The sequence below is a fragment of the Poecile atricapillus genome, chromosome 22, assembly GCF_030490865.1.
Source record: "Poecile atricapillus isolate bPoeAtr1 chromosome 22, bPoeAtr1.hap1, whole genome shotgun sequence".
Lineage (NCBI taxonomy): Eukaryota > Metazoa > Chordata > Aves > Passeriformes > Paridae > Poecile > Poecile atricapillus.
In genome coordinates, this window is record NC_081270.1 from 6414837 (window position 1) to 6434767 (window position 19931).

At 52.6% G+C, this 19931-nt stretch overlaps 1 protein-coding gene across 4 annotated transcripts in view; it reads left to right on the forward strand.

Annotated features, from left to right (window-relative positions):
• The first annotated feature begins 2203 nt into the window (after positions 1–2203).
• EPHB2 (EPH receptor B2) overlaps positions 2204–19931 on the forward strand; it is a 128946-nt gene continuing 111218 nt past the window's right edge. For all 4 annotated transcript variants that reach the window (XM_058854924.1, XM_058854926.1, XM_058854925.1 and 1 more), the window contains exon 1: positions 2204–2448. In XM_058854924.1, coding sequence (XP_058710907.1) covers positions 2364–2448 — 85 coding nt within the window. In that variant the 5' untranslated portion in view covers positions 2204–2363. The remainder of the gene's footprint in view (positions 2449–19931) is intronic.

Below are 19931 nucleotides of genomic sequence, written 5' to 3' on the forward strand. Positions count from 1 at the left end.
TGAGGGTGGCAAGAGAACCTGGACATGCCTTCCCATGGATGCCAATAAAGGTGCAGGAGTCACAGAAAGCCCTTCCTGGGAGCAGAGTGAAGGTGTGAGGTGGGAGCAGCGTTCACAGGTCATGACTGGCCCTGCAGAGCATCTTCAGGGCACAGACCAGACTCCAAGGAGCATCGAAGAGCTTCAAAGTCAGTGCAGCAGCCAGGCAAAATGTATAGTCCAAGGTCCATCAGCATCAGCCTGAGGAGGAGCCCAAAAGAGAAGAGAGAAGGTCTCCAGTGACTGTTCCTGTGAGATGAAATTCCCATTGTGTCTGGCAGTGCAGTCCTGGAGAGCTTGAAGAGAAGAGCTTGAGAGTTTGGGTGGGCGCTGGCAAACACACAGGGCTGCTGCTCCTGGACTCCAGGCTCCTGTTTTGGAGAATGGATGGATCCTCGGGGAGCCCTGGGATCCGGGAGGATTGAAATGAGGATATGAGGAGTTTGGAAATGGTGAATGCTTGCAGACGTCTGGTGGGAAATGCTGGCTGCTCCAGAGCAGAGGGAGTGAGGGGAGCCTGGTGCAGTGCTGGAATGGTGGGTAACTGCTGGGGACCCTTGGGATCCTTGCCCTGGAGAGGAACACATCTGAAGGAAGGAGCAGCAAGGCCACTGGCTGTCCTGGCCTTCAGCCTCCTTCCTCAATGCAGGAGTGATCCCGAAAGAGCTTCTAAAGATAAAAGCTTCACACATGATGGAGCTTGGCCACAGGGCTCTCACGTTGGATGTGGGGCCAACCTGGATGAGCAGCAACATCTGCAGTGTCAGGAGCTCCCAAAGCAGCTCAGAGCCTGCAGCTGGCCACGCTGAGCTGGGGAAGACCATTTGGCTCATGCATGTGGCCAACACCATCACAGAGCTGTGACTTCCACTAACCACTGCTGTGGAATCATTTCCTGTGGTGGGTCAAGGCAGAGAACCCAGGCTGATCATCAAAGGGATAAGGGAGAGCACAGTGGAGGCTAGATTGCTTTTTCCATGTCCTTCCATGGTGAGTTGAGGGACAGGAGTCCATCCTTGAAGTCCACTGGGTTTTCAGCTCCTGGCCTATGAACCTGGCAGAGCTTGTGCCACATCCACACATGGTGTCACCTCCCTAGGAAGATCTTCCAGGACACAAATTCTTCCTGCAGGATGCACCTGAACCTTCTGCCCAACACAGAATCTGGGACACAGCCATGGGGGGTGAGCAGAGGGCACTGCTGGGTACAGCATGGATATAAGAGGGGCGAGGAGGAGATGTCAGGGTGGTGGCAGAGGGACCTCTGGCAAGGAGTCCTGGTAGCAGCCACATGTCATAGATTCACAGAATGGTTTGGGTTGGAAGGGACCTTAAAGACCATCTGGTCCCAACCTCCCCACCACGTCCTGAAGAGGGTGTGGATCACGAGGTGCCCAGATGTGGTTCCCAGGCATCAGGGAAGTCAGGGTTTGTTGAATGATTGGAGCCGGGTCTCACCTCGCACCTTCTGGGAAGGTCCTGCTTGACCCCAGCGGTGTCAATGGGGTTGTGACCAACTCACAACTGCTCCACGTGGGAAGTGGGGGAGACTCCTGTTCTCCTGCTCTCACCGGGGCTGCCTCCAGGGAGATGGGGGAGGAGAAGGGTGCGGGGGCTCATGGCTGTCCACAACAAGCCTCGGATTTAGCAACTCCTTTGATTTTTGTTTTTTTAAAATTTATTTATTTATTTATTTATTTATTTATTATTTTTTTTTTCTTTAATCCTGCTTGCTGTCCGCATCCCCTTGTCCGGACAGGAATCTCCTCACCGCCCTGGCCCCCCGGCTCCATCCCCACGCCAGGGATGCCCGGCCCGTGTCGGCGGGCGGTGCGAAGGGCGCGGCGGCCGGGGCATCCCCCCGGGACCCCCCCCCTTCCCCTCCGCCCCCTCGCCGGTGCCGGCGGCGCAGCGAGCCCCGGCGAGGCGGATTTGGGCTGAAATCACGGCTTTCTCTGGATGATCGACAGCTCCGGGAGAAACCATCGGCGGCCCGGGGGGAAACCACCGCCCGCTCTCCGCCCCGCCGCCCCCCCGCCCGCCTCCATCCCCCCGGCCGCCCCTCGCCCGCCGCCGCCGCTCCCCGCTCTCGCCGCCCCCGCCGCCCCCGCGGGCAGCGCGGCCCCGGGGCGGGGCGGCCCGGGCGGTGCGGGGCGTCCCCCGCTCGGCGGTGGCGGTGGCTCGGCCCGGCCGCGGCGGCGGGGCCGGCGGAGCGCTCCGTGCCCGCGGCCGTGCCCGCGCCGGCGGCGGCCCCAGCGAGGGGCTCTGGGCTCTGGGCTCCGCCGCTCCGCCGCCTCCATGGAGCGCCGGCCGCGCCGCCTCTGATGCCCGGCCCGCCGCGCACCATGGGGCCGCTGTGGCTCTGCTGCCTGCCCCTCGCCCTCCTGCCCCTGCTCGCCGCCGTGGAAGGTAAGGGGGGTGTGTGTGGGGGGGAGCGCGGTTAGGGCGAGCCCCCTCCGGGTTTTTCCCCGTTTTTTTGGGGGGTGGCACTTTGCCCCCCTCCTCCCCTCCCCGCAGCACGCCCTAAGGAGGGGAGGCGAAGTTTGGGGAAGTGCTACCCCAGCTGGAGGTGTCGCCGGTGTGTGCTGTGTGCTCCCCCCACGCCCCCGGAGGCTGCCGAGCGCCGGCCGCCCTTGTCCCCGCCATCCCTCCGCCAAGGTGGGCATCCCTGGGTACCGCCGGGCTGCCCCCGGGGATGCCCGGCATTCACCGCCCCGTGCCCGCCGCTGCTCTCGGGAGAGGCTTTGGGGTGCCCCTCGGCCAGGCCTTCCCGGCGTTCTGGAGCTCCTGGCCGGCTCCCCGCTGGCGCCGTGGCGTTCCCGGCGTCCCCAGGAGGAGCCGAGCTCCCCGCCGAGGTCCCCGGTGCTCAGACAAAGCCGTGCGAGGCGGCAGGTGGGGAGCTCCAGGGCTGGGTGGGAGCCCCAGGGTGGGCTCTCCGCTCTCGTTCTCCTGCTCCCCAACCATCCCGGCCATCCCTGCCTGCTCCCGCTGCATGGACACCCCGGGAAGTGCCGGAGAACTGGGATGGGCAGGGGCGAGGGGCCAGGTGTCAGGCCAGAAAGCGACTGGTCCTGGAGCGGTGTGCTCCACCTGGCCATTGTGGAAGGGTCATGTTGGAGGGGTTGGGTGTCCCTCTGTTGTCCTCTGCTGTCCCCCCGGCTCCCTTGGGCTGGTGGGCAGGCCGGGTGGCCACTGCTGGCCCCGCGGTGGGAGCCGCTCGGACGGTGTTTGTCTGGAACATGGATGAGGCACCATTTATTAAGTTGGAGTTTTGGGAGATGACTCATGGGTTGGCCAGCTATACATCGTGATATTTACAATATGGGAGCTTGGCATAAATAGGACTATTTACGTTGCAGCGGAGAGCGCTCGCCAGCTCTGCTATTCAAATGAGCCCAGCATGGTTTTAATTATGGGGGGGAGGGTTGGGGTGATGAGCGTGTTTGTGAGAGCATACGTGTCCATGCAGGACGTCTGGTGGCCTTGACACTTCCAGCAGGGTCTGGGCTTGGCCAGCGGGGCCCACGCACGCTTTGGCCGTGAGAAGCTGGCGCTGCCCAGTGTGGCGTGCCCGGTGCCTTGGGCAGGGATGGGGTGATGCCTCCAGCCCACCCCGCTCCTCCTGCTGCCCGAGAGGAGCTGCTGGGCAGTGCTGTGGGTCAGGGACCGGCTCCCGGGGTTCCTGCACATGTTCTTGGAACGTGAGTGACTTTCCCACCATCATGGCAGGAGCGGCGGGCGCTGGTGAGAGCCGAGGGATGGCGAGTGCGTCCAGGAACGAGGGGCTGGCCAGTGCAGGTGGGGTGTTTTACCCACCTGAGATGGTGTGCACGCTCTCAGGTGTGCTCCTCCACGGATGGGGATGCTCCTGGGGCGATGGTCAGTGGGATTCCAGCGGCCGTTCCCAGCCGGGGAAGCTGTGTTGGTTGGGGTTCGGCGTGGTCCCCCCGTGCCCCGTGTGTTTGTGAGTGTCGTGGGGCTGTGATTGTCACTCTCGGTGTGGGCAGCCAGCACCCTAATCCAGCCTTCCAGGAAAAGGCTTCTGGAGAGCTGGCAAGGTGAAAACGTGTGGGATGCAGCTCCTTGGGCGTGCCTCTGCTCCTTCCTTTCTGGAGCTGCCTCTTCCCACCGCTTCCGAAGAGCCTGGATGTGGTGTCCACCTGCACCTCTGCACGCTCTGGATCCCTTGGTGTGGACAGATGGACCCAAGAGCAGCTGCTGGCCATGGAGGTGATGGCTGGAACCCACCGTGTCCCCGCGGCTGCGGGGAGCCTCCGCGGTGGCGATGCCCTCCATCAGCAGCCCCAGCCTATTCCCAGGGCCAAAATGGGGGCAGAAAGGCTTGTTCAGGTGAAAACCACAATTCTGGAGGATCCTGCCTCTCGAGCCCTGTTTAGGGCTCTGTCACAGAGCGTTTCTGTACTGCTGGTAATTTCACTTGTCTCCTCTGTGCCTCAGTTTTCCTAATTACAAGGCGTAAAATAATCCAAGCGTCTTTCCCAAGGGAGCCGCGAGGTTTTGTTAATGAACATGACAAAGTGCTTTGGGATCCGTGGTTGAAAGCGCAGCCTTAGTCAGTGAGGCTGTGTGTGGGGTGTTTATTTATCTACATGCTTTATATTTCTCTGCGCGCTATATATTCACTCGCATTTAACAAACCTTAATTAGAAACAAAGCCGATAGGGAAGGAAATATAAACAGGAGTGTGCATGGAAATTGGAAGTTGATTGCTCACTGGCCAGCAGAATGCATGGCTCGGGCTCGGGAGGGAAGGCTGTTTGGTTAAAACCGGCTCTGTTAAAAGGAAATGTGAAAAGAAACGTAAAACATAAATCAATATGGAAAACAGGGAGGCGGATGACAACGTACATAAAGCAGAGGTTAGGAATCGCCTATGGTCGCGAAGGCGGTTGGAAGGTAACGTGTCTGCAGCTGAGAAAGTTCAGGCTTTCTCAAAGGAAAGTTTTTTTTGTGTGTTTTTCAAAAAAACAAAACCAAAAAAAAAAAAAACCAAAACAAAACCCAAAGCAGAAAGTCAGGAACAAAGGAGTCCTGGAAGGGTCTGGATCCCACACCGCTATCGCTAACGGCCCCGCTTTGTATTCCCGCCGCGTAGGCTGCGCGCCCAGCGCAGGACTGACGCTCCCGAGGTATTTTGGGGGGAGCTGGGAAGGACACGGAGGTATTTTAAAACCAACAGCCTGCCTAACTCACGTGCCAGGAGGGAAAACCAACCCGATGGTGCCCCGGTGGAGTTAACTTTTCACAAACCTTGCGGTGCTGGCGAGCTTCCCGAGGGCTGGAGGAGAGCCAGCCCTGTGCCAAAAATGCGAAAGGAGACACGAGATGGTCCTGCTATCAGTGAGGGTGTGGGCAGCACGGAGGCAGCGACAGGCTCCAGTGGGCGATGGAGAATTTCCTTGCATGAGTTTTGCTGGGAAACAGGATCACGGGTGAGGGGAGTCGATTTTGAGCATCAGCTGTGCCGGGAAATCCTAATCCTGAGCCCGGTTTTGGGCTTGGAGAGGGATCCTGGGGCAGGAGGGCTGTACCCACTCCTGGGGTGGGTATTCCCTGTGGTATTACCCTAATGCCCATCTTCCAAGCAAGCTGAAGACAGAACTTCAGTGTGTCTGTGTATTTAATAGTGAATTATAATATACATAATATTTATGGCACTCTCAGGCGCGTGGTGGGATTTTTGGGGGGGGTCCTATGCAGGACCAGGATTTGGACTGGATGATCCTTGTGGGTCCCTCCAGCTTGGGCTGTTCTGTGTGTCTGTAGCACGCAGTATATTTAATTTCACTCATGTTGTGACATTTTGCAGTGTTAAAAGGCGGTCTCTTCTCCTGTAGCTCTGTTGAGCACCTCCACATGGGGTACAGGGAGATGCCAGGGGACACAGGGCTGCTTTGGGCCTTGGTGTGTCCATAGAGGAAGACTTGAGCCATCCCTTCAGTCACCCCAGAGCGTTCCCCTCACCTTGGTGCTCCATGGAGGTGAATTCCAGGTGTGCCAGGACCATGGGAGCTGCAGGAGCCTCCCAGCAAGCCTGGCACGCTCCGGGGGGATGCAGAAAAACATCAGGTCCAGGGGAAAACACAGGATCTGTCAAGAGCTGCTCCTGCACTCTCCTAAGACCAGGAGGGGAGCAAATGTTTTGGGACAAGTGGGGCTGAGGAGCAGAGCATGTGGTTTTGGCCTGGCCCTGTGCCACCCGTCTCCCTCCTGCTGCTTTCCCCTCCCCTCCATTGCCTGGGTTAATTTTTGACAAGGCACATTCCTTGCACCCACCTGCCCTTTGCATTACAGGGGCAGCAAAAGGGAAAGCTCCTTTTGGAGTCCATAGAAATGGGTGCCTGATTTAAACATCCACGCTGCTGCACTCACTGCTCGCTTCTGGGGATTTTCCAGGCGGGAGCAGCAATCCCTGCTCGACTTTCCAGCTTCTCTGGGTGACAAAAGCATGGGGAGGAGATGCTGTAGGGGACAAGGGCTCGGGGTTGGAGTGGCCACTGGTGTCCCCCAGCTCCTCAGGTCACCCCACAGAGGGGGTGAAGGGGACAGGGCCGTGCCTGGGGGTGCTGCCGAGGGGTTTGGGGGCTGTCCCCAGGGATGGGAGCATTCATCCCCTTGGAGACAGGCTGAGGACCTGCCTGCACTAGTCAGGCCCTTTGTGTGCACATACCTGAGCTGCTGGAAGGAGGGGTGGGCACTGAGGAAGCTGCCCCAGGAGCTGGGACAGAGCCTTCAGTGCTTTGGGGCGAGGGATGAACAGAGCCTGACCCTCCAGTGGTGCCCCAAAACGCAGCTGCTCCCCACACCCCTGCCCTGCTGGGACAGCAGTGAGGCTGGGAGTGGGCTTCCCATCCTGCTGAAATCCCATTTTTCCCGAGGAACAGCCCCAGCCTGGTTTGCCATCCCTCCCGTAGCTGGCTCTGGTGTTCAGAGGGATTGGGGTGAAGCGCAGCTGGATCTCCTTGGGATGGGGGCAGCAGGGAGAGCCTCAGAGGCAAAAGTTCAGCCCTTAGATAAGGGAAAGGATGGGGCCTCCTGTGATAAGGGGCTGACGTGTGGCGTGGGCCGGGCAGGAGGAAGAGGCAGCACGGGGGGCTCTGCCCAGGGATGGAGGGAGGAATGCAAAGGTGGGCAGGGACCCCTTGGAGACCAGGTGACAGCAGCAGGGAGGGTGTGAGGAAGGAGAAGCGCCTGAAGACGTGCAGGGATGTGTTGTTAACGTCTCCATATCCATGGCAGATGTTTCAGGAAGGTGCTGGATGGATGGCAGGCTGTGGCTGTGCAGGGCGTGCCAGCCCCCTGAAATAATCAGGATGAGGGGAAGGAAAATGAGGATCATAAATGAGGATCCTGCCATGCTGTTTGCCCCTCCCTGAATTTCCCTGCTTGGGATGAAGAAGGGAGCGGTATCAGGTCTAACAGGAAGTGTGGCACCGATTGCCAAGCGTTAAGGGAAGATGGAGCAGGCCACAAGGGCAGAAAACACAGCTGGAATTGGGGCTGGTCTGTGCCTCCCGAAATTTCACACTCAGAAATGTTAATTTTAGTGGCTGAAAATGGTTGTGGTTCTTTGGAGAGCTCACAGGATGAAGAAATCTGGATTTAGACCCGAGCAACCACACACAAGACATTAGATCTGCTCTAATCTAATATAATCTAATCTGTGGGAGCAGATTCAGTCTCAGAATCAGCATGAGGAAAGGCTGGGGAGCTCCAAAAGCTGGTGAAGCTTTATCTGTCGATCCAATAAATGATGTTCTTTCCACCTTTTCCTCTCCCAGAGTCAGACCATTGCATCCATAAAGCAACCAGCACTTAAAAACACCACATAGTAATGGTCTGTGAGTAAAGCCAAGGAGCTGGCTGAAGGGAGAAGTTAAAATTGGAAAATATTTGCCCATGATGTAGGAAATTAAATTAAACCTCAGAATAAATTCATGCAGCCACTTAACGTGAGGTTCTTAAAAATAACAAAAAGCCAACCGAATTTGATTAAATGGCAAATTGGAAGAGGTCATTGGAGGTAAAAAAAACTGCTCTTCACCAAGTGGAAGTGGTATCTAAAAGGAGAAAATGAAAAAAAAAATCAGAAACTGGTGAAAGTGAAGCCATATAAGGCAGGCTGAGAGGAGTTTGAAAAATAACAGAAAAAAACTGTTTATCTCCCAAGTTTCCCCTCAACAAATGAGTATTGGGAGGTGAAATGTGCAGGATGGAACCCTTGGGGAGGAGGGGGATGATTTCAGTGTCACCCCAAGTAGCCAAAGGGACTCCTGCCAAGGAACTCTGCTTCCCAGGGCAGGGCTGGGAGACTGTTCTGAAGTGATGGCAGGAGAACTCATATTTTACAATAAGTCAATAAAATGAATATTTGAGGCAGAGTAAATGGGACGAGCATCCTTTAAGAAGATCTCCCTGGGTGATCCAGGAGACTCCAGAGCAGTAATTTTAGAGGAAGGGCTCTCTTATGGATTAAAATCTGCTTAAAGAAGGGGAAACAAAGAGTCAGTTTTCCCACTGGACGGGGTCAGCGTGAGGCTTGGGCTGGGTGATGTATTCATAAAGTAGAGAGGGGTGGGAATGGGGAGGCGAAGAGTGTTTGCAGATTATACAAAATTATTCAGGATGATAAAAACAACAGTTGTCTTGAAAATATTGCAAAAGGCTCTCATGACACTGGATAGCTGGGCTATAAAGTGGCAGATTAAATGTAGTCAGGGATGAATGAAAAGGGATTCACATGGAAAAAATTACCCTAAACCCATGCATGCACAGTGGCAGTCTTTAAATTACTTATTAGCATTTTGAGAAAGAGATCTTAAAGTCATTGTGGATGGCTCTTTGAAAGCATCAGCTCCGAACTGGGAAAGACTGGGAAAGGGAGTGAAGATGCTTGTACAGGAGAGGGGGGCTCCGGGAAAGATGCAGCTTGGGGAGGGAGGGAGGGAGGGAGGGGGCACAGAGGTGCATTGGACTGTGGGAGGTGTAAAGAAGAGGGTGATGAAAGGGTGAGCAGCTTTTATTTTATATTTTTCCCCTCTCTGCAGTTCTCAAGCAGAAGGAGGGTGATGGCAGGGCAGGGTGGGGCTCCCAGTTCTCCCCCATCCTGGGTACCAGGGGATTCTGGTGTGCTTCCTGAGCATCCTGCTGCACTGCTGGGTGAGGATTTGCTGCCCCAGGAGAGGGGATTGGTCCTAGAATCAGAATCATTGCCTGCTTTGGGTTGGAAGGGACCTTCAGGCTCATCCAGTTCCACCCCTGCCATGGCCAGGGACACCTTCCTCTATCCCAGGCTGCTCCAAGCCCCTCCAGCCTGGTCTTGGACACTTCCAGGGATCCAGGAGCAGCCACAGCTTCTCTGGACAGCATCTGCCAGGGCCCCAACACCCTCTCAGAGATATTCTGTCTGTCCCTGCCCTCTGTCAGTGGGAAACCATTCCTCATTGTCCTGTCTCTCCATCCCTTGACCAAAGTCCTTCTCCAGCTTTCTTGGAGCCCCTTTAGGCACTGGAAGGCTGCAATAAAGTCACCATGGATTTATGAGATGTGTCCAAAGCTGCTGTTTGTGGTCTTGAAGGAGATCTGGGAGTGCTCTGGCCTGACAAGCGCCCGTGCAGCCGGTTTGAGGTGAGGTGTGGCAGAAACTCTGCCGAGCATCAGGACTGGGCCACCCAAACCAGCTGGGGGCTGTGGAGCTCAGAGAAGCCCTGGGCCACCACAAGGAGGTTTGTGGTGGCCAGGCAGCCCCCAGGCAGTGCACAGCACACGCTGGGAGCGAGCAGGGCCGGAGCACGTGAGGGTCACATCTCACCGCGCCGAGGTTCCGATCGCGTTTCACCATTTGCTTTGCTCGTAATCCCGTTTCCAGGCTGCACAAGCGCCGCTCAGAAACCTTTACAGTGAGCCTCACTTCATAAATCTTGGCCTTGTTTTACTTTTAAGCCTGTCTGGTATCAGGGGACAAAGGCAGCAGGAGAAATGCGTGACCTGGGGGCAGCCTGGATGGAGTGAAACAAGGTGTCTGGGCTGGGATGGGAGTTAACTGCAGCTTGCCAGCCTTGGGAAAGCATTTCCTGGGGATCTCTTCTCAGGAATCTCTGCTGCAGCATCCCAGCACCTCTGAGGCTGTTTGCAGGGTGTCCTTGCAGGTGTCTGAGCACTGGTTCTGTGTCTGCAGCCTCTGTATGCTCATTGTGATGCCTTGGTGGGAAATGGGAGCAGGTCTGTGGCTCCCCAGGCAATGAAAACACATCCCCAGCTCGTGTTCCCTTCCAGAGCAATGCCCAGCGAGCCTCAGACCTGCTCCCATTCACCACCAAGGTGTCACAATGAGCATACAGAGGCTGTTTGCAGGGTGTCCTGCAGGTGTCTGGGCACTGGTTCTGTGTCTGCAGCCTCTGTATGCTCATTGTGATGCCTTGGTGGTAAATGGGAGCAGGTCTGAGGCTCCCTGGGCATTGCTCTGGAAGGGAACACGAGCTGGGGATGTTGTGTTTTCATTGCCTGAGAAGCCACAGACCTGCTCCCATTCACCACCAAGGCATCACAATGAGCATACAGAGGCTGTTTGCAGGGTGTCCTGCAGGTGTCTGGGCACTGGTCCTGTGTCTGCAGCCTCTGCATTGCTCTGGGAGGGAACACGAGCTGGGGATGTTGTATTTTCATTACCTGGGGAGCCACAGACCTGCTCCCATTTACCACCAAGGCATCACCATGAGCATACAGAGGCTGCAGACACAGAACCAGTGCTCAGACACCTGTAAGGACACCCTGCAAACAGCCTCTGTATGCTCACTGTGACACCTTGGTGGTGAATGGGAGCTGGTCTGAGGCTCCCCAGGCAATGAAAATACAACATCCCCAGCTCGTGTTCCCTCCCAGAGCAATGCAGAGGCTGCAGACACAGAACCAGTGCTCAGACACCTGCAGGACACCCTGCAAACAGCCTCTGTATGGTCACTGTGACACCTTGGTGGGAAATGGGAGCAGGTCTGAGGCTCCCTGGGCATTGCTCTGGGAGGGAACACGAGCTGGGGATGTTGTATTTTCATTACCTGGGGAGCCACAGACCTGCTCCCATTCACCACCAAGGCATCACCATGAGCATACAGAGGCTGCAGACACAGAACCAGTGCTCAGACACCTGTAAGGACACCCTGCAAACAGTCTCTGTATGCTCATGGTGATGCCTTGGTGGTGAATGGGAGCAGGTCTGTGGCTCCCTAGGTAATGAAAATACAACATTCCCAGCTCATGTTCCCTTCCAGAGCAATGCAGAGGCTGCAGACACAGAACCAGTGCTCAGACACCTGCAGGACACCCTGCAAACAGCCTCTGTATGCTCACTGTGACACCTTGGTGGGAAATGGGAGCAGGTCTGTGGCTCCCTGGGCATTGCTCTGGGAGGGAACACGAGCTGGGGATGTTGTGTTTTCATTGCCTGGGGAGCACAGAGCAGCTGGTGCCTGGATGTGGGGAATGGCTGGTGGCAGGGTATTGATCACACAGTGCTGCAGCTTGCTGAGAGGTGGGATGGAGGTGTCAGCTGCCCTGAGCTGGCTGCTGGTACGGGGCACTGAGGGCTTGGATCAGGCAGAGCAGCCCCAGCAGGAATAGTTTCCAGCCATGGAAATAGCTGCAAATGCATGGATGGGTTAATGCTTTCCCTGTCCATGCCCTGGAAATGTTCAAGGCCAGGTTGGATGGGGCTTGGAGCAGTCTGGTCTGGTGGAAGGTGTCCCTGCCCATGGCAGGGGTCGAGAGGAGATGGTCTTTAAAGTCCTTTCCAGCCCAAACCATCCTGTGATTCGATGAAACTTGGAGAAATCCCTGCCTTGCAGGGGGGATGGAGATTCCCAGAGGCTCAGGAAGGGCAAGCTCAGGTGTGTGTGTGGAAATCCCTTGGCACAGACCCTCAGCAGAGCAGTGGGGCTGCCATGGGCTGGAGGGGACAGAGGACTTGTCCCCATCCCCTGGACTTGTCCCCATCCCCTGTCCCCTCTGGTGATGCTCTGAGAGTCTGGGCAGCTGCAGAGCAGTCAGGAGCAGTGTGGGCACAGGGAAGGTGCTAATTAGGATGTTGGCAGCATTAGTAGGGGTCGGTGTCTGGCTGCTGGGAGGTGTTGAAGAGGCAGCGTGGGCTCTGCTCGGTGGCACAAAGCTCAGGGCAGCTCACAGCACTGAGGGGGGAGCAGGGCCAGCTCAGGGCTGATGGAGACATCCAGGGGTTGGTGGGGGCTGCTCTGAGCCCACCTGGGGCAGCTGGCTGGGAGCTGTGATGTGGTTTTGTCCTTGGGCTGCTGGGAGCATCCCCAGTGATGGGGAGCTGCCTGCTTCGTGTACCAGCCCTGGTACTGCTGCTTTTCCCCTCCTTTTGGCTCCTCACCTTGCTTTTTCCATGGCTGTAGGTGAAATAGAGAGTAGAGGAGCTGCTCACGTTGCTTTTGGATTTTTATTCTTTTTTTTGATCTGATGTCAAGCTTATGCCATCACATTGAATAGCTGCCATGAGATTTTGGTGTGACTGACACCTGTTCTGGCTTCAGAGCAGCAGCTTTTGATAGGAACAAATCCTCTGGAAATGCTGAGTTTACTGTCAGCTGCTCCCTGTTCCCAGCTTTGGCTCAACCTTGCAGCAGGCAGGAGGTTGCAGTGAAACCCCAGGGTTTGTGGGGACAGGCAGAAGGAGCAGACACATGCAGGTGAGGCTTGGCCAGGTCCCTCAGGGCTGCTGGGCTGTCCCCATCCTGCAGGACACGGCTGCTGGGTGGGAAATGGACACAAGCCAAAAGCTGAGCGAGCCAGCTCGGCCGTTGCGGCGTTCCCTTTCATCCCTGGCTCTTCCTGGAGCCCATCCTTCCTTATCTGGGGGGTGTTGGGGGTGAAGTTCAGTCTCTCCAGGCTGGGTGTCACAATCTCCTTTGATTCTCCCAGTTTCTGTTGGTCCCTGCGTGAGAAAAGGTGGGGCTGCAGGGAGGGGAGGTGAATTTTGGACTGGGAATTAAAGGATGTGTAGGGGACACTGCCAGGGGCTGTGGTGGGTTTGGGAGCAGCACATTTGGGACCAGTGGAGCCCAGACCTCCCTGTGGTGTCTTGGATGGGCTGGCAGGGGCTGCCCATGGGGTTTTGTGCAGGTCACCCTCCAGCAGAAGCCTTGCCCTGTAATTTGGGCGGCCTAAATACGACCTGAGCTCCTGCTTGTGGGTGCTGAGCCCTTGGAAGGCTGAGCTGGTGTTTTACTGTGTGCTTGGGAGGTCCTCAGTGTGTGGGCTACAGAGGGAAAAGGGAAAAAAAATGGGATTTGGGAGGTCAGCCCTGGGTGTGTCACCCACCAGGCCTGACCTGCTCAGGGGCCAGAGGGGTGGAGAAGGGCTCAGCCCTCCTTGGGTCTCCTGGGGATGGTGCCAGCAGGTGGTGGAGCTGTGGGGATGTGCCACCCCACGTGTCACCATCCAGGTGCCCCTTTGCCTGGTGGTCTGTGCTGAAAGAGGAGCCCTGGGAGTTCAGGTGATGCTCTGAGAACGCTCTGGAGTCCCCTTGGGTGGCAGGGATGTGCCATGCACTCACCCAGGACTAAAAACTGTCCCATTGCAGAGAAAAAGCCTGGGGAGAGCTGATTCCTCTGCTGGCTGCTGTGGTGGGGATGCTCAGCCAGGGGTCCTGAGGTGCTGGTGGATTTTGTTCAGTGCAGAAGTCAGTGGTCAGCTGTTCTGGAAGGTTCCAGAGCCTCCTGAGAGGGCTAACGTGGGTGGTGAGAGCCCAGCTAAGCTGGGTGTGTGGTGGCTGTGAGGGAGACCCTGCATCATCATATCAGGGAATTGTCATGAGGGTGAGCAGACAAACTGATGGATGAGCCAACAGAGCCAAAAAATAAAAAGAAGCAAAAAGGCAAACCTGGCTTCTGTTCCAATTCTATAAAAATAAAATGGAACTTCACATGCTCACGTTGCCTGAAGAAATCCCACCCATCCCAGGGCTGGGGAGATCCTGCTGGTCCACATCAAGTGATCTCACTGTGACATTGCACATCCTCAGTGTGCTACAGCTCTGCCCTTTCCCCAGCCCCCAGGCTTTTCCCTTTCCAGCTAACAGAGGGTCTGGAGCCAGGTCTGGCTTTGCTACACCTGATCCTCCAGCACGGGCTTGGTGTGACTCTGTGCCCAGCCTGGGCTGGGATTTCCCACCCTTCCCATCTCCACACCTCCAAAGCTTTGTGTCCCTCTCACACAGGTGAATTTTCACACCTTTCAGGGAGGTTTGGCCAAGGTGGGCTTGTTTTCCTGGCTCAGTGTCTGCTGGAACGTTTGGGTGTCCTCTCCCAGGGAGGACTTTGCCCGTGCTGTGGTTTTAGCTACAGCCTTGGAGCGTCAGCCTGGTGGAGACAGCGAGTGATCCACAGCTTGGAACATCTCAGCTTAGTCAGGCTGGCTCAAATTCAAGTGTTTTAACCAAGCAGCAAATGTTGCTGTGGGATTTCTCCAGTGTTTCAGGAGGGTGCTGGAGGTGCTGGGGCTGCTTCTGCGAGAGGAAGGCATTGAAACCCACTGCTGAGAGCGTGGCTTTTGTTTCATCTCCTGCACCCAGACCAAATCCTGCAGGGGTGGTTACCCTTTGCCCAGCTCTGGGCTGCATTTGGAGTAAACATTCACTAGAGATGTTTAATTTTGGTGTCTGAGGCTCACGAGGCCAGCGGAGGTGCAAACGGGGATGCCCCACAGCGGGGACTCGCCAGCCTTTAATACTTGGACTACTTCTGCTGGGCTCTGGTGGGGATGAGACACGCTGGTCTCCATGGTTTTATGTGCCATGGGACTGTGCCAACAGTTTAATCACAGCTGAACCCTCACAGAGCAGCATAAAAAATGTTGTAGTTGGGATTAGGTTACCCATCCTTCCTATAAAAGACTCTATAAACAGTCCATCAAGCCCCAGCATTCCTGTGTTGGCTGTGAGGTCCTTCCCACTTAATGGCTCTGGCATTTGCTTTGACTAAGCCTTTTTTTTGGGGGGGGGAGGCAGTGATATAAAGCAGCCCCCAAAGAATGGGGTATTTTTGCTTGCTTTAGTGGGGAAACCCAACTGGGCTGGCTTGGCAGAGGCGGTGTTGGATGTCAGAGGATCTGGCTGGGCAGGCAGCGGGTGAGAGGCAGCCGTGACAAGCCCAGGAGGCAGCGACAACAGCAGCTGCTCCCTCCCCATCCATCACTGAGGGCTTTCTCCACAGGGATTTGCTGTTTGCTGGGCTGTCTGAGAGTTTTCCCTAATCTTGGGGCAGGCAAGGACCTGGGATCCCTCTCTCATCTCCCAGAGCTGTCTTGTCTCACTGTAGCTGGGCAATGCTCCAGAGTTAAAGCTCCCCAGACCTTTTAAAAAAAACCCTGGAGCTCAGTCTGGGGCCCAAGTGGTCTCTTTGTAGCTACAGGTGTGTTCCCACCCTCACCTTCACCTTCCTCACCATATCCTCTGTGTGTGATGCCAGCCACAGAAGGGCTTCCAGTTTAGCACCATCCACGGGATTTTCTTGAGGTGCTTTGAGTTTTCTTCATCCTTTGGGGAGCCAGAGGGGCAGGAATGGATGGATACCCAGGTGGGAGAGACTTCAGGGTGTTCCTTATCCTGGTGGATGCAAACCTTGGTCCTTCCTTGGGGCTGCTGAAGATTCTCCTGCCTGGGACAGTCATCTCCTGGAAATCTTAAATCCATAGTTCTGCTCCTGCTTTCCCAGCAATGTGGGGAAGGAAGAGCCCAAGGGGCTGTCCCTTGTGCCACCATGGGACCATCTGGAGCTTTCCCTGGCTGGTTCTTCCAGCTGTTGAGCCACAGCAGCTCCAGGGGCAGTGGCTGGAGGAGACCAGGCTTTCCAGTGCTTTTCACCGCTGAGCTAAATTCATTTTGAGGTTTTTGCCTCCCTGAATTTTCTTTGAAGATGATTTGAACAATTTAATCATTATCATAAAAATGGGATTTCTAATGTAAACTGGAAGCAGCTTCCCCCCCTCCCCAGCATCCTGCTGAGGGCAGTTCAGCTCACCTGCCTGCCTGGCTGGTCTTCATCATCAGCCTGTCCTCAGAGGCCCTTTTCTCTCTGTCCTCACTATCTGGAGAAAATTAACAGCTGCATTAAAGTGGGAGCATTATTTTTTCATACAGTGAATGCCAAGGGAGGTGAATCCCATATCCTCCACTGGAGAATGCAAGGCTGTGAGGGCATTACCCACCTGAGCAGTGGGTGCCTTCATCCCCCTCCATCACCCTGCCTAAGGCAGAAATGAACCCAGGGGCTGGTTCCTGTGGAGCCCACCAATGTCCAGCATTGGGAACCTGCCACTTAATCAGATCTTAACCCCATTTTCAGTGTGGTTTTATGATCTGGAGTGGCTGGCACGGTGGCTCAGTTCCCCAGGCTGCCCTCACATCTCCTGATTCAGCACTCAGACACTCCCCTGCCTTCTACACGGCTCCTCTCACCAATCAGACTTGTAATCTCAGTGAAGAATGAAATCAGATTTGTTTGACAAGACCTGTTTCTTGTAGAAGTATGTTGACTGGTGCTAATTATACTCCTGTTCTTTAATTCTTTATGATTGGAATTACATCAGCTTTTTTTCATTATTTCCCCAGAAGTGATTTCAAACCGAGTGAGGCCTTGAGTGCCTGCCATTCCCTCACGTTGTAATCCTGGTGCATCCACCAGACGTGATCCTTCTGCTCTGAGATGCTCTCCCTGAGTGTCTTCAAGGACTTCCCAGCTTTCTTCTTCTCCAGGCATTCCCTCATGAGCTCTTGCTTGTTAATCCTTGGAGTCTCTTGGTTCTGTCACTGTGAAATGTGTTGGAGTCTCTCAGTTCTCTCTCTTTTGTCGTGGTTTAACCCCAGCTGGCAGCTCATCCCCACACAGATAAAATAATAATAATAAACAGATAATAAAATGCACAGATAGCATTCCCTGGCACAGGCTGCCCACACTTCCATCCCTGGAAGTGCTCAAAGGCACTTTTGGGGACGTGGCTTAGTGAGGAGCTTGGCAGTGCTGGGTTGGAATTGGAATTGATGGGTTGGAATCGATGATCTTGGAGGGCTTTTCCAACCCTGATGATTCTCTGATCCCTTATTCTATCACCTATCCCTGTAAAGTGCCCAGGAAATGTCCACAATTATCCAGAAGATGATGTCCACTGAGTTGGTGAGGTCTATGAGTTTGAGCTCTGTCTGTTGTGGTTACTCAAAGGCACTTTTGGGGACATGGCTTAGTGGGGAGCTTGGATTAGTGGTTGGAATCAATGATCTTGGAGGGCTTTTCCAACCCTGGTGATTCTCTGATCCTTTAGTCTATCACCTATCCCTGTAAAGTGCCCAGGAAATGTCCACAATTATCCAGAAGATGATGTCCACTGAGTTGGTGAGGTCTATGAGTTTGAGCTCTGTCTGTGGTGGTTATTCAGGAGAGGGAGTGGTGATGCCCTCTGGAAACAGGAGCCACCAAGGTTTATTCCACACCTTGACCAGCACAGGAACCAGGCTGTGACGTTTTCTCGTGGTTCTCTCCCAGTTTGAGAGCGGCTCATCCCAGAATCTGATTTTTCATGCCTGTTGTGGAGGTGTTGCACAGGAATTTGATGTGGTCATGGTTCCTTGAGCTTGTTTATGGAAGTGTCATCACCGAAATGGCCAGGAATGAAGATAAATGAAGGCTGGAGCTTCTCCCACCTCCACGAGGCCATTGAGTGTGGAGAAAACAGCCCCATTATTTGGGCACCACGTGGCCCTGTGGCATCTACTCCAAAATCTCAGTTATTTGGTGTTGAAGGAATTGCAGGCAGACGTTCCCTGGCTCGTTAGTTCTGTATGAGCTGAGGAATTCTGCTTTCTCAGGGGAGGAAGCAGCCCTGTCCTCTGGAGGGCTGTGCAATCACATCCCTCTTTCCTAATAAAGACACAAACTGGCTGACCACAAACACCCTTCACACACCAGCAGCTGCAGCCAGGGAAGCTCTGAATGTGTGTAAAATTATAAAAAAACCTCTTTTAATCACCCTGGGATTTAAATCAGTGACAGCACCTCCAGCCCTGGGCTGGCTCAGTGCTTTTCTCTAGGAAAATTCTTTATGAATTTTAACGTTTGTACTTAGCACTTTTTTTCCTATGTGCTGAAAGGAACATCATCATAACTTTTTCTTGTCTTCAGACGTGGCTTTTCCAGACGTTTCTTTTATTTGCTTCCCGCCAGTCACAATAAAATATGGATTGTGCTTGTTCTCCTTCCATTTCTCATGCATTGCCTTTGTGTGTGTGGTTGTCACAAACACTTTGTTCCTCTGAGGCTGGTTTTGGTTGAAGTTGTTGTTTTCCAAGATTGCCTTTATATATATATATTTTTTTTTTAATATACATATATATATATATTTATTTTTATTTATTTATTTATTTATATTATTTATATTTATAGTTATATTTATAGTTATATTTTTATTTATATTTCTATTTTTATTTCTATTTATATATATTTATATATATTTATATTTATATTTATATTTATATTTATATTTATATTTATATTTATATTTATATTTATATTTATATTTATATTTATTTGCATATATATTTATATAATTTATTTTTATTTGTATATATATATTTATATAATTTATTTTTATTTTTATATATATATATATAAAAATAGTTTAAACTTTTCTTACAAAGCCATAGAATGGTTTGACTTTTAAGGGACCTTAATAGATCCCTTAAATATAATATTTATATATATGTTATATATAAATATAATTTTTATATATTATATTTATATATTTAAAGATTTATATATAATATTATAGATAATATAATATTAAATGTATATAATTGTAATTAATTAAATACAATGTAATAATTAAATATATATAATTGTATATATAATATATATTCATATATTTATGTATTTTTATATATTATATATATTTTCTATTTTTTATATAAACATATAAATATAAATATAGATAAAATGTATATTATTATAATATAATATATTAAAATATATATTATATTATATTATATTATATTATATTATATTATATTATATTATATTATATTATATTACATTATATATAAAATAATAATAGAAATAATATAATAATATAATAATTTAATAATACATTATTAATAATATAAATAATTATATATTATATAATTATAATATTATAGATGTTATATATCTATCCATGCTTCCAGTCCAGTGATTCAGCCTTCATTCTGTGTCATTACAAGGTCCAAAATTGGAAACCTCAGGGTTTTTGATGCACTTTGTGCATTAAAATTATGTAACGAGGCTGTCCTCAGGGCTGGCAGGGTGTGACACGGTGGAGCAGTGACAGATATTGACAGGTAACAGTGTAGAGAGGCAGAAATGTGCTGGTGAGAGCTGGCTCATGGCTGCTGTGTCATCACGTGTTGGTTTTCCATCATATGGGTCAGTGAACATCGTGACAGGCATGTTCTGAGTGTGTTTATCTTTAAATATCTTTAATATTTATAGTTGATGTGTGTAGTTTGTGATTTGTGTTGGTGCAGTGGGGGCTCAGCTGTACCGGTGTGAACTGAGGGGTTTTCTCCATCATCTTCTCCTGCTGAACTCCCCAACTCAGAGAATCCCAGAATCAAATCAGCCTCCAGATCACCAAACTCCATGGTTAACCCAGCTCTGCCCTGCTCACCACTAATCCCTGTCCCCAGGTGCCACATCCACATCAAAAACTGGTGTTTTTTGTGTTTGGTGACTCCACCCCTGCCCTGAACAGCCTGTGCCAGTGTGTGATCACCCTTTCCATAAAGAAATTCTCCATCTGAGCCTCCCCTGGCCCATCCTCAAGCTGTTCCCTCT